The sequence below is a fragment of the Lepisma saccharinum genome, chromosome 21 (assembly GCF_977018435.1).
Source record: "Lepisma saccharinum chromosome 21, izLepSacc3.1, whole genome shotgun sequence".
In the NCBI taxonomy this organism is placed as follows: domain Eukaryota; kingdom Metazoa; phylum Arthropoda; class Insecta; order Zygentoma; family Lepismatidae; genus Lepisma; species Lepisma saccharinum.
In genome coordinates, this window is record NC_139249.1 from 33854613 (window position 1) to 33868659 (window position 14047).

At 40.3% G+C, this 14047-nt stretch overlaps 1 protein-coding gene across 6 annotated transcripts in view; it reads left to right on the forward strand.

Annotated features, from left to right (window-relative positions):
• LOC146004289 (transcription factor CP2-like protein 1) overlaps positions 1-14047 on the forward strand; it is a 226762-nt gene that overhangs the window by 51084 nt on the left and 161631 nt on the right. For 2 of the 6 annotated variants that reach the window (XM_083143009.1, XM_083143010.1), the window contains exon 1: positions 5634-5757. The exons of 2 other annotated variants lie outside the window; for them this stretch is intronic. Coding sequence is in view for 2 of the 4 variants with exons in the window: in XM_083143007.1 (XP_082999133.1) it covers positions 5460-5757 (298 nt within the window). In the remaining 2 variants the exon portion in view is untranslated. Of the gene's footprint in view, positions 1-5455; positions 5758-13190; positions 13235-14047 lie in introns of those variants that run through there. 2 more of the 6 variants (XM_083143007.1, XM_083143008.1) reach the window with 2 other exon arrangements.

A 14047-nucleotide genomic window follows, 5' to 3' on the forward strand; every position in this document is an offset into this window, starting at 1 on the left:
CAAGCCCTTCTGAACATCCTGCTGCAGAATGACCTAAGAACGAAGCAGTCAGGACGTGTAGCCTTTTTAATAGTGGGACGCTTATAGTGAGGGGATTCATTACACAGTACTGCACTGTTACGAACGAATTTTGCACCGGCGTTGACACCAAGATATGTTTTACCAAAGAAGAAGAAGAAGAAGAAGAAAATCCTGTCTGGAGAGGTTTTGAAACAAGAAGTCGAAACGTGACACATGATATAGCAATTGCTACGTAAATAAGGGTGCGCCAGCGGTCATGCCCTTTGACCTAGCGCAGGGGTTTCCCAAACTTTTTCGTTTCACAGCGCCTTTAGTGTTTCAAGATTTTTTTCCGCGGCGCCCAAGTCAGAATATAGACCATCTAACACTTGCAACGCTCAGTTAGTGTTTTTAGGTTGCTTGCCTTAAGTTTAAAAATGGATACATATTTTACATTCAGAAACATTTTATATTGATTGAATTGAAAATTCTGAGTGCGTCAGCACTTAGGCTATTTTGCACTCGTCACTTTTACATGGAGCCCAGCCCCTGACCACTAAAATAAAACCATGTATCCGTACCTTGGTTAAAAGCTGAGGCTGCAAAGGTGCACTTAGCACATATAAGGACAAAACAAAGTACAACACACACACATCTCTACATAGTATTATTCTGGCCGTAGATCAAGACGCCAGAGCCTCGTTAGTCTGCAAAATGCAGTCTAGGGTGTGCTACGTGGAAGTGAGGTTGACGTTTGGGTGTCTCGAGACGAAAGGGGCATCCTTTATACCCCCAGAAACATTTTATATAAAAAGTACTAAGTGAGCGCACATTTGGTCCGATTCGAAAACCATGTGTAGGCTGACAAGTAAGTGTCATTTCAGTGAAAATATAGGAACATTTCGCGGTCACTTCTGTAAGCCAGCCACGGCACCCCAGGGCGCCGCGGCGCACATTTTGGGAACCACTGACCTAACACTTAACAGAGCTAGCATATGTATTCCTGTGATCTGGTTTGGTGAATCTGTGGTAGAGGAAGTTGTGCTTGCGTAGGCGGAGGAGGGGCGGGGGGACTGATCTAAGAGAAGAGGCTGCGGGTGAGAAAATATATCTGTTTTTTGAGCTGCTAATTTGTAAATTTTTGCATAGGTAAATGCCCCCTAATAGTTGAATTTAGAATTTTTGTGTAGAGGGATCTTATCACCGTCATTAAATAATATTATTGTACTCTTAAAAGAAATAAAGTATTTTCAAGTCGATGAAAGATCGAATCATCTATGGGGGAGGGTGTGTGTGTGCATCAGTGACGTGCACTGAGGAGTAGCTAGTCTAGCAGAGATAGATCAATCAATCTCACATTTGGAATTATATTCAAATCACAATATTTATTGTCTTGTTAAAGCCACAGTTCATATGCAACACTTTCTTTTCCACGCGCTTCTCGTCCATCGATGCGATCCGCGGGCAAAGCTGGCTGGATACCCTAGCTCGCTCTTTCTCCGCCTGACCAGTTTCCAGGTAGAAACCGCCGACCGAAGGAAAAGGAAGATTTCTACCTCTACCTCCCTTGCCCCCCGCTGCAATGGTTGATAGTCCGTGCTTTCAGGTCCCCCAGTCTATCTCGTATAGGACAGATAGGGGATTGGTTTCTCATAGATTTTTTTTGTAAATCCTCTAAAGATCTCAGGGTAAAATTTTCTACAGTACTTATGTTCTCTGTATTTACACAACCTTTTACACGTTGTACAATATGTACGTATGTATAATATGGGATGTAGTTTTATTATTTATGAAATGGGAACGTGTTATATGCAGACAATAATGTTATGCTTTCTTTCTTTTTTTTATTTTTTCAAATATGGAATATATAATGATTAAATTACAAATATGTGCTCAGGCTCTCTCTCACTCTGGTTTTAGTAGTTTTATTTAAATATACTACTCTTGGCCTCTAACAGTCATCAATACGGATGTATCTATGTGGGCAAGAGAACGCGCGTTCATGTTGTTGTTGGTTTGGTTTATTTTACTTCACTTTTCTGCCACATTTGGTTATCGCGAGAATGAGGATGAGTGATGATATGATGAAATTGATGACGGGACCTCATTTGAACAATCCAGCCCAGGATTCGAACCCGTGATGAGTTCGCATTCTTGTCCTATGTGTTGCAGTGAATAATTAAATAATTTGGAATGAAAAATGTATCTCAGAACTCAAAAAGTCAAATGAATATCATTGAAGAAACTACAAAAAAGTGTGTTGTGTTTTGTTACCTGTTTTCTTTCTGTGCACAAAGTGTACTTAAAACACCAAATCAACCAACCGTGGGGGAGTGGTTATCACAGTGCGCTACGACACCAGGAGTTCCGTGTTCGAACCCCGACCTGGGCATGGGTGTTCTTTGTGTTTGTCCCTTCATTAATTTTATCGCATTATCTTCGCAATTAACCAAAAGTGACAAAAAAGCGACGCTAAGTAACAAAACTGAAATCTAATCATTGATTGATTGCTCGATTTGGTTTATTTTACTTCGCTTTTCCGCCACTTTTGGTACGATTAAATTGATGAAGGGGCACACACAAAGAATACCCATGGCCAAGCCGAGATTCGAACCCACGATCTTTGGCTTAGCGTCAAATCAAATAGTTTTTCATTTTCGAATGTGGGTGGGGGTTACGTGTACTTTTTTTTAGTACTCATTCATCATTTTGCAATCTTTTCCTGTTATTGACATTGGTGGGGTGTGACCCACACCCCCCCCCCCATTGAGCACGCCACTGACTGCTACACCAAGTGTGGACGTCACCGCACGTCACTGGTGTGCATAGTTTCCTACCGCACTTCGTGCTCTGTAGCAAATTTCTTGTTATTAACACTTGCACATACTTTATTCGTTAGTTGTGTGACCTCTGTGTGGCTGCAGAATAATTTATCCGTACATTGGAAATGAATGATGTGCAGTTGTTTTGAGTCTGCTATACGAAGTCATGTTTATATGTAAATTAGTCTCAACCACAGAGGGGGGAAATAAAGGAGATGGGGGACAGAGAACATTAGTACCACGGAAGTTGAAATTCTTGTGATACAGTGATTTTCTGTGGGTCTGAACACGCTCTATATACGCCCCTGTTTCGTACCTATCAGTACAATAATATAGTGAGATGGGGTTTATCAAATGTTTTCCACCTGGTATAGTGCAAGTTCCCATTTTGGAGGATGTAAGGGCAAATGACCATGAACTTTTTTTAAATTTTTTGTGGATGTAAATAAATCACTGTCCGACTGAACCTTCATAAAGGCTTTCGCTCCGCCCCTCCCCTAATCAGAGAGTCTGTCCACGCCTATGAATTTTGGGGAGCCAACTAATAAACTGAAACAGTCCAACCCACGGTTTTTGAACCTGTAAATTTCATGAGCGCCGCTGGTACAGTCCAGCCCTCTATCTGAAACAATTAATATGCAAACTATATGAGATTTGTACACAACAAAATGTGATTAGCCGATAATGAAAATCCTTTTTATTACCAGTGTATTAAATGTTGGACATATGTTCTTGAACAAAGTGAATCCTGCGAATGTCATGTATGACCAGGCCCGTAACCAGGCAGGGGCCGAGGGGGGCTGACCCCCCTGGAACTACCGTCAGCCCCCTCCCCCCCTGCCACTGAGGTCAGTCCCCTTGACATTAGGTAAAACTATTTTGTGTAATTTGTTTGCAGTGAAAAGTGAAAGTGTAGACAGCAGATATTATTTTGCTCACAACTTCGGTGAAGGGTAAATTCAGGGAGCATGAACAGCAGCTATTACATTCGTTCATTTCATTTATAAGTAGTAGTTTTAAGTAGCGGCAAGTATTTAGGAGATTCTCTTCTCTAAACTTCAGAAAGTTTCTTCGCAGGGGAGCTTCTTTATCAGTACCTTCGTTGCCCCTGTTGCGACCTCCAATTTATACAGAAATATGTGACTGTGATGTCATTATGCAAATTCCCTCCTCGTCTGCGTCTAAGGTTAACGAAAGGGAGTTTTATTGGAATGTACGGTAGGCACTATGATTGATATAATCAAACGTAGTATGGAGTGTGTAGTAAGGGATGATTTCCTGAGCAGCCAATTAACACTTCAAGTGATATTTTAAATGATATAGAACATGTAGTATTTGTGTGATATTTCTAAACTTTATGTAACTTAATGACCTCCTTCCCCCCACACACACACATGATTTACCTTCATTTAACACTGTTAAACTTTTGAAAAATGGACTTTATTTACAAAGCCCCCCCTGATAACCCGTGAGCCCCCCCCCTGGAGATCAATTCTGGCTACGGGCCTGTGTATGACTATACGTACCTAAGTTTATTAAAACGCTTGATTATATATATTTTCTTTCGACCCAATTCTAGTGCATACTTTTCTTTTAATTCCTTTAATTTTTATTAACAACAGTAGCTATTCTCCTACAACGTTCTTCAAATCGCTCGACCATGTTTTTAGCTTGTCTGCTCTGCGCCATGCCTTGTGGGAACAAAAGTATACCGACTAGAGTGCGCGTCAAATCTCCTGCATATGGCCTTGAACGGCTGAACAGCACCAGCGAATCACAGACGTGCGGCGTTGCCGTGCTCTCGTTGACAAGGCGGTTCGCTCAACCACGCTGTCTCTTTTCCGTGTGAGATTTCGACATGGCACCGCTGCAGTGCGCTGCTATTGGCTATCGCCATATGCAGGAGATTTGACGCGCACTCTAGTACGATAAGTCTCGTGTGAGGCGAAGTACCACAGTACCACAGAACTGGAAAATCCAGCAGGAAATATCTTCGTCTCTGTACCATCACTAATTAAAATTATCTATGCCCCTTTTCAACTTTTTTTTGTAAGTTGCCAGTAGTGTTGGACGGTATATCGTCCAGAAGATATTATCGCGATATTGTAAAACTATCGTCAATGTGATATTAACGTGACGATATTTTGGCGATATATATCGTTATCGGCGATATTTGGCGATATATCGTCACGATATTTGGCGATTTATATTGTGGAGACGATATATCGCCGATATCACGATACGGAAAAAATATTGTATCGTCTGACGATATATCGCGATATCTAATTTCCGATATCGTCCATACCTAGTTGCCAGTGTGTGTGAAAAGCATGTTTGTTTTGTCTCTCCGAGTAGACATGAATGTCGGAAATACCCATTGCCCATGAGCCACTGCTAATGGTTAGTTCTGATCGAATGCTAGATTCTCAAGTGCTCTCGGGTGACGTATCTGTCAAGGAGAAAGGTTATTGGGATGGGATTCTTATTCGTCCGTACGCGCGTGCGCAAAACACTCATGCGAGTCTCGAGCGTAATTTCGGGTGACCCGTGTAGGATGCGTGCTTGTTGTTGCTCTCCCGTCGCCGCGTGAATGATATTCATTTTTGTCGCCGCCTTTTCCCCAGTGCGCTCGGAGACATGCTTGTTGCTAAGTACCGCGGGAGCCAATCAGAGACGGTGGATCACCCGTGTAAGCGTGACGTGCGTTCCGTGGCCGGACGGGAACGCAAGTGCTCCAGCGGAGCCACCTTGCCGAGAGACCGATCTCGGAGGAGCAGGCGTGTTGTGTTTCCGCGCGATCTTGAAAAACAAAATAACGGCCTAAGCATACTTCGTCGCCGGGAAGCCCATCACTTCGAAGCCGGGGATCATCAACCAACTACCAGCCGACCAACCATGACCCTAGCTCCGTGTCTTGACTTCTGGACTGCTCTAGGTAGGTCCATCGTCCTGTCTGAGTTCCCGTTGCCCAACCTTTTTCCCTTCCCGAGACATGCAAAAACGTATGGGAGGGGAGGGGATAGTGCACCCACGCCTCACACGTGAGATTAGTGTTCATATGTGTCAGTGTGGGATCCTAGAATGTAAGCCACGCGAGTAGTACAGGTACAGCACAGCCAAAACTTATTATTTCCAAGTCTGACAAGAGTTGTTTACGATTTCAAGACTGATCAGGTAGTGTTAAGGAAACTTCAAGTATCGAACGTTGATAGATAAGAACCGGATAACCTTTATCCTTCTAGATAGGCTCGATAAACATTGTAGTGTCATGGTATTTGTGGTCTGCCGTACCAGTAAAGCATTAGTAATCTTATAGTGTGTTAGTGCATTAAAGACTATGCATTGATTGATTGGATGGGATTCTAGGGTCAAGTGTTACATGCGCTAGGCCCAGTGCTTATCTTGTTTTGTTCACAATGACTCCTCAGTGTAGCCTACTTTGTTGCTGTTGTTGGCATCGACCTTTACCCTGATAAAACGTAGTGCATCCTCTTTGTACAGCCGTGGACAAAATGTCTCGTGTGATGATGTTTGATACAACGAACTTTCCAAAGCCGTGTTTGTGATAACTTCTCAGAGTAGGATGCACAAATGTTACAAGGTAAATTGTCTATTCATTCGCTTTGTTTCACACATTGTCAGGTTCAAAAGATGAATTAAAATTCCACGAAACGGGAGACAACCCTCTATACCGTATCAATAAATAAATTTCACAAAAACATGTACGATGCAATAGAAAAATGATTGAAAATAGTGATCGATAAATCGCTTGGTAATACTTACTTGGCAAATTAAAAGGCAATATAGGCTACAGCTCTACGCTGGGAAATACTACACGGTCGAAATCATTGTGTTTCAAATGCAACAGGTCCCGTTGCAGTAACACGGACAGACAATTCAACACGTAAAAACAATGGAAGCGAAAAATAAAAAGCTGGTTCGGTAGAGCGATGGCATTGTATTCCAGAGACCCTGGTTCTAGTCCAGTTCGAGCCTCCGTCTGAGCGGTCCAATTCTTGCAAGGTTTGATTGCGGAGGAAATACGCTCCATTCCTAGACAAGAGCATAGTCCTCTTATTTCAACAACTAGTTGAACCCCCAAATTACAGTAAGACTATTTTAATGTAGAAGCTATGCCTAAATTGTGAGTGACCACTGTAGCTACATGAGTTCATATGCGCGTAGAGTGCCACACACGTAAATTTGCCGTTGCGTAGAAACGAATTTTCGTTTCGTCTCCCTCTCTCTTAGCATCACGTGTTCTACCCTGCTCGAAAACCTTCGCTATTGTTGCCATATTGTCATTCCATTCCTGGACACACTCGCGCAAACTTCATTGAAAACAATTGAACAGCGCTCCAGCTCGCGGTTCCCACCGGTCAGCAGGGACGGCAATGTGGCAATATAGCACGGCGTAGTCGTTGCTTCTTTTATGCAGTGCATGTTCATTGGCTAGCTAGTAACTAGTGTTGCCAACTGTAATAATGAAGCACTATTTCTGTCACGGAAGGGGAAAGCAGGTAAAGTGGCGGTGAGTTTTGTTGGATTGGAAGCACCATATTTTTATTTTATACTAAGTATTTGACCGGTTTGACGTTGTGTGCGTGTATTGCGTGTGTGTATGTAAAAGTGTGTGTTTGCTAATGAACGTTAAATTCCATAATGCCTCCAGTTCTGTCGAAGTTGAAATCAAAAACCTTGCATAGCCAAGCTCGGGAAATTCTAAGCAATTCAACTCTGGCTCCGGCAGGTGTTCTTGTAGAAATTGCATAGAGGAGGCTGTCATTTTTGCTGCTTAATGCGATACATATTGTTTTCTGTGTTAAAATTGCCATGCTTTGATGGGTGACCAAGTTCATAGCAGGGCCGGCGGAAGGGGAGGGCGAACCGAGCGGCAAAATTTGAAGAGAAGAAAAAAGTAAGCCTATTGAAAACTGTGATCGAGCGAGATATTCTTTTGCGCTGAATAGTATTGAAATAGCATAAGAAGTCTCATTATTTATTTTATATTTGATGTTTTAGTTAGGAATATATTGATTTTCAATTTTCCGTTGCTGCGTAATGACCGGGGGGGGGGGGTCGAAATAGAGCGGCATCTACTGCCACCTCCCAGGGAGGCAAAATGACTAGCGCCGGCCCTGGTTCATAACAAAAGAAAAAGCCGCGCAGCTTATCATCTAGTGGCAGTATATGTACTTGTTATTGTTGTCGAAGCCGGCATCCTTTGTAAATGTACAACAAAGGCAACCGACTGTCGCAGATCTCAGAAAGGAAATAATAATACTGTTTGAGGAGGAGTGTTATGGTGCAATTGTAGCGGTTTAACACGTTGGCATGTTATTATCTGCCGTTGCAGTTCCATACCAGTGTATATGGGTTTTGGGAGTGAAAAGTTAGAACGCCACCAGTGCATTAATGCAATGAAAAATAATATATACGTATATATATTTTTTTTATTTTGTTTGAAATCACTCAAATAAGGAATCGTATGAAGAAGTCTTCTTTGCAGAATTTTTGGTAATTGTACTTATGTGTTAGTTCATATTTTGCGAATTTTTAGTCCATATGTATGTAGCTACATACAAAGCCACTTGTTAGTACATATTAATCCTAGTCCTGGTATAATGCATGACGTTTAAAACTCAACGTTAGATAGACCTGAATTCTCTAATTTTATTGTTGTACGTAACAGCTGTGCATCGGCGCACCGCAGCGATTTTTCTATCTGCTCCATTAGCAACACTGCTTCTTTAGTTCTGTCGCGCATTGCACGGCAGAATTATCTGCGCTGGACTCTACTAATGCCACGAAAATCGCATTTTTGCTGTTACTTACCAGCGACTTGTCATATCCTAGTTTGCTGACAAGTTTCGATTTTGTGGAAACTGCCGTTTAAAAATATATAGAAATGTCCTATATATGTGAATGGAAGAATTGCATTGAATTGTTATACCGCCTCAGTGACTGAGTGGTCGTCTCTCCATCTCACCGAAATGTTCCATATTCGGGTTCTGGCCTGGGTATGCGAGTTTCTTTGCATTTCTACAACAATTTCATTCAAACATCAATTATCCTCATCGTCGCGATTACACTAAAGAGACAGAGAAATGTGTAGAATAAAAACTTAACATGGACGACTTATAATAGATTTCATATCACAACTGAACACTCCCAAGTAGTATATGTATATTGTGTGCATAAATTCTACACCTACTCTGGATGTAGTAGACATGACAGTTAAACCATGCTAATCCTAGTTTTAGGGATTTGATCGGCAAGTGCGAAGCTGATTTCATCCTGCAACGTGTTACAGCTGATCGCGTAAGGGATTATTTGGGTATTGCTAATAAGTATGGCTAGGATTTTTATGACCTAAAATATGCAAAATAAAATATGCTCTTTTGACCTAAAATTTTACAAAACATGCACTATAATTTTAAAAATATGCCCTTATAACTGGACTGTTTCAAACATCAGTATCTAAATACTGAGATATTTTCACATACGTACTAGTTTTAGTTCACTTTATTGGCCCTGAGTTGCAATGCACTGAATACTTTCTCTAAATTTTCAAATAAAAATGAAAAAGATTTTGCTATAGTCCAAAAGAAAAACTCGAGTAAACATGGGGGTAAGAACGAATCCACTTCGAAAATGACTATATTTCTTGAAAATGCAAAAATGTGCTGAATATGACCGAAAATCCATCAAAATATGCTATATCACGCAAAAATGGCCAAATATGCCCTTAAAAAGTGCCTTAACTTAATTGGTTTCTTTATAATATGAATTTCTATATATTTAGGGAACACATCACCCTTACCAAGAAAAAAATATGCTAAGTAACGAAAATCCTATCCCTACTAATAAGTCTCATACAATATGTGTACCCAGTGGCAGATAAAAGAAAGGGATATTCCCCCTTCCCTATCACCGTGCGAGACATGTGAGCTGGCAATTACAGCACGTGTGTCCGCATTTTAACGAAGGATATGCGTTTTGCCTCCTGATGACAGGTTAAAAAGCAATTTGTTTCTAATGAATTGTGTTCGTTTGTGTTAATTGCTGCTGTACAAATGAGGATTTAATATGAGACACTTGTTCGTTGTCCGATACCATAATTTGTTTTCTAATTATTCATTTATTAAATGAAGCTAGCCATAGATAGTCTAATCGGTACTGAACCTACACTTTAATGCGGGGTTTCCGCACACTCCTGTTGAACTGTAGTGTCACATTCTACTTTACTTATAAGTATCTAGCGGAGTAAAGGAAACATGATAAAGTTTATCATATATTTGTAGTATTAGTACATGACGTACTATGAATGTTAGTGACAGTGGTTCCTTATTAGCTTGCATTGCTAACCGGACTTTATCCATTTCACAGTGCTCTACTTTTAAATATTCTAAAGCGCCTTGACGATCAAATTAATCGTGAACAAGTCGTTGAACAGCGTTCCTATTGGAAATCTTGGATGGTCTGAAATTGCTCATGTAACAGAGATAATCTTATTTCCTAAGGAAGAAGTAGGACATATTACACTCGAAAGAAGTGTGATGATGTATTTTCTCCAGTCCGTTTTATACGAAAACATTTCCTTTAACATTTTTGCTAGCATAAATGCTAAGTAAATGCTTCAAAAAGTAGTACGATAGTACGTACTTTACACGAAAGTATTTCATGGAACATTTCGGCACAGAATTTCGGTTAGCTTGTGCGATTACAATGTGCACGAAAGCCACATCGAGTTGCACCATCTATGGTGAGTGCACGGTGTTTACAATTGAAAAGACTAAATATTCTTCCATACGTGTACAGTAAACGCTATCAAATATGTATTTAAGCAGCGCCATTATTTTGTACCTAAAACCATTTAATACGAAGCGATATTCCTCTCGGTTCAATAGTTATCGTCTTTTAAAAATGTGAAGTGATACATTGTTTACATCTCACGCGGGCGCCATTACAACTACATTCGTGACCAGGTCGTTCTTCGATAATAGATTTCAATAGCATGTGCTCTGATTGGTCGAGAGTCAGGCTTGGATTGCGTTAATTAGAACCATTCCTAAATATAAATTCTTTGACCCAATGAGAAAAATGCGTTGTCTCTGACGTCATTTCCTTTTAAGAAGCGTTCAATTCAAGGACTTGTTCGTGAATTATTTGATCGTGTACAAGGCGCTTTATGCTACGTTTCGAGAGAGAACCCGGACAAAACCTACAACAGATCCGCAATTCACTCCAGATCTGTTGCGCTAGCCATCTGCTCCACTGTGAAAAATAATTTCTTGCCTTATGTCCGAGTTTAAGTTCCCTATAAAGCATAGACTAGTGAATTGGGCTTTCATCGGAGACTAATCTGGAAATCATTGACTAGATTGAAAAGTGAGCATGCCATGCTCCGAATTCAGGAAGCCATTGAAGTTTGTTGTAATATAGGGCTTGGAATATTTGGCTCCTAAAATGCCGACACAATGCATGGTACTGAGTTGGCTTTTTATACGACACGGGAACGGGACAGGCATTTGTAAAATCGAGAAAAGGCTCAGTCTCGTTCGAGATGTTGGTAAATTATAATGTAACCATGCCAGCTGAACCTGTGCATCGTGGTTGCATACATTGAGAATAAGAATTCCCATTTTTGATGGATCGTAACGTCAAAACGTCTCGCATTACCGTAATACACTAGCAGTATTTTGATTATTTACCGCAGATAAAAATCGTCAGGGCTCGATAGCCTGGGAACAGATACCGATGTCATACTCCAGACATCATTGAGAGTACTGTTACCAACATACTCCTTCCACTTTCATGATTGTTTCAATTCTTGAGCCATCAGTCGTTGATTCCTAATCAACTGGGACGGCGCCAGACGTGAGAGGTCAAGCAAGTTGTCTCAGCGGCCTAATTTGTCTTTGTGATTTGTGTGTATGCTGATGCTTGAACAAAGGAAATTACCCAGAATGTGGCTTACATTTCGCGTTGGTCCTTCCCATACTTTTCGTTTGTAAAGTTCACGCTGAAGCGCTTGTTCACGTTGTTGGCGTACGATGTCCATAAGCTGATTTCTCCAAAGCGACATATTGAATATATGCAGTGTCATTTTTATTCATGGGCAACAAGAATTGCACAAACTCGTTGAGCAAGCTTACAAGACCCATTGATGAGACCCAGTTGCTATTCTCATGTCTGAAGGCAAATTTCTGCGCTGAAGACGTCAGTTTGCTCTAATGGTAATTATCCTATAGCATACGTTGCACTTTTTATTCTAAAAGCACAGAAGCCATTTGATTATTGGAAAATACAGCTTGCGAAGTCACTTACCGCGGAATTTTAGTCGTTGGACCATTTTTTGACATTTTCAAAAACTCAGTGGAGGCATATAGTGATTCGGATCCCACTTTAAACTGTTGGTTCAGTCCCGATTAACCTATCTCTGCATAAAGTGGGCTTGAAATTTGACAGGAAACTGATATTTTCAAAACTGTGACTCCAGATTTTTGTAGCTCTACAATCGAATCTTGTGGGATTTTTTTAGAGCGTAACTTAGCCAATAATACTTTTTGCATATAGTGCACAATTTAGGAGGGTACGGGTGGCAAGAGGGGGTCAAGTCTCCAATTTTTCAACCACGACGACTGCCGTAAATTGATAAGTTTCGTTACAAACTTCAGCATCTAGAAAGATATACTTTGAGGACTGTATTGGTATTATATTTAAGCTAAATCGTGTCAACGCATTTCAGGTAGGCGGACGGGAATTTAATTTTCTCTATTACGATCCCTATATACTGTGCTACATAGTTTTTTTCAAACGTGTGTGTAGATATTTTTTCAATCTTAAGGGATTACGTCACAGGAGTTCTGGGCTACAATTTTGAAATAATATGTTTAAATTATAGAGCACAATTTAATAGAAAAATACCCCAACTTCTTTGAGAGTATTGCAAGTTCTGTGAATCTGGAGCTGTCGAAAATTTAATAGCAGCTAGACACCTCGGAGCACCAATTTGGTGCTGTGTTGGAGTGAACTCGATCAACGAGTTTCAAGATGGCGAGCCGTAAAAAATACTTTGTAAAATACACGGAAGAGATATTTTAATGTTCAGCCGTTTCCGCTCACTCCACGCGCATGTGTGTATGTTGTATGTCAACCCGCGTACTTGCATTTGAGGACACACAAGGCAGTACTGACAAACTCCAAGGCCTTAATTATTGTTAGTTATCAAAACAAAAAGGTGAACAATGTATGAATTAAAGCGCTTGCAGAAACATGAAAACAATTCTACTTTTATATCCATATGTTTGTACACTGTGCTGATAAAAAAAATCATTGTCAATGCACATTGATGTACTGATTTCACTAGTAACGCACTAAATGTTTTCAGATTATCCTCGACAAAAATGGTAAATATTTTTCTTTAAACTCTATGCAGTTCAGTCATTCGTATATATTAAATGATGAAAACTGTATTTCTGTACTCTTAAAATCAAATTCTGTAAATCCATTTCCAAGGTGGCAGATTATTATAGAAGACATTACGTAATAATCCATATGTACGCCACTGAACATTTTTACCTATTGAAATACACAGGGTTGAAAATAAGGTATGTGTTATGTAGTATACTGTAGTAAGGGAACATTGGTCTAAAAAGAGAGGAGGGGGTGTCAATGAAGATGCAGAGAAGTAATGCTGAAATCAGCTTCGAGAAATGTACTTGTATCTCTCCTCAGGTGCATTAGTACTTTTAATTTTGAGCTTCTCTCTGTCGTATGAGGTCTACTAAAAACGTTCTTATTTAATCTCCAAAACCTGTTCTACACATCATCGATAAGGAACGTGTCCGCACTTAACATTACGGGTGCAAATGGTCCAAGTGCTGACGTACCCATAACTTGAAATTCCGCTCACTCAATCAATGTTTTATATTAGTCGTAGAGAAAGAGATGGAACACACTAGTTGGATTTATCAGATCAGTCATTCACGTGTATTGGTATAGATTTCACTGTCTTAGAAGTTGTTTCCATTAGTGAATATCATAGATAAATAAATACTCTTATTTTGAAATATAAATATATAATGTTCTAGAATTGTTCAGATTATTGAAAGGTCTTTTGAAAAATAATAGTGGTTTTGGTAAGTTTATGTAATTCTAGAAATAAAATACTCACTTAGAGGCTGTGCTGTGTTGATTTCCTAGTGGCGTGGGTGTTCGAG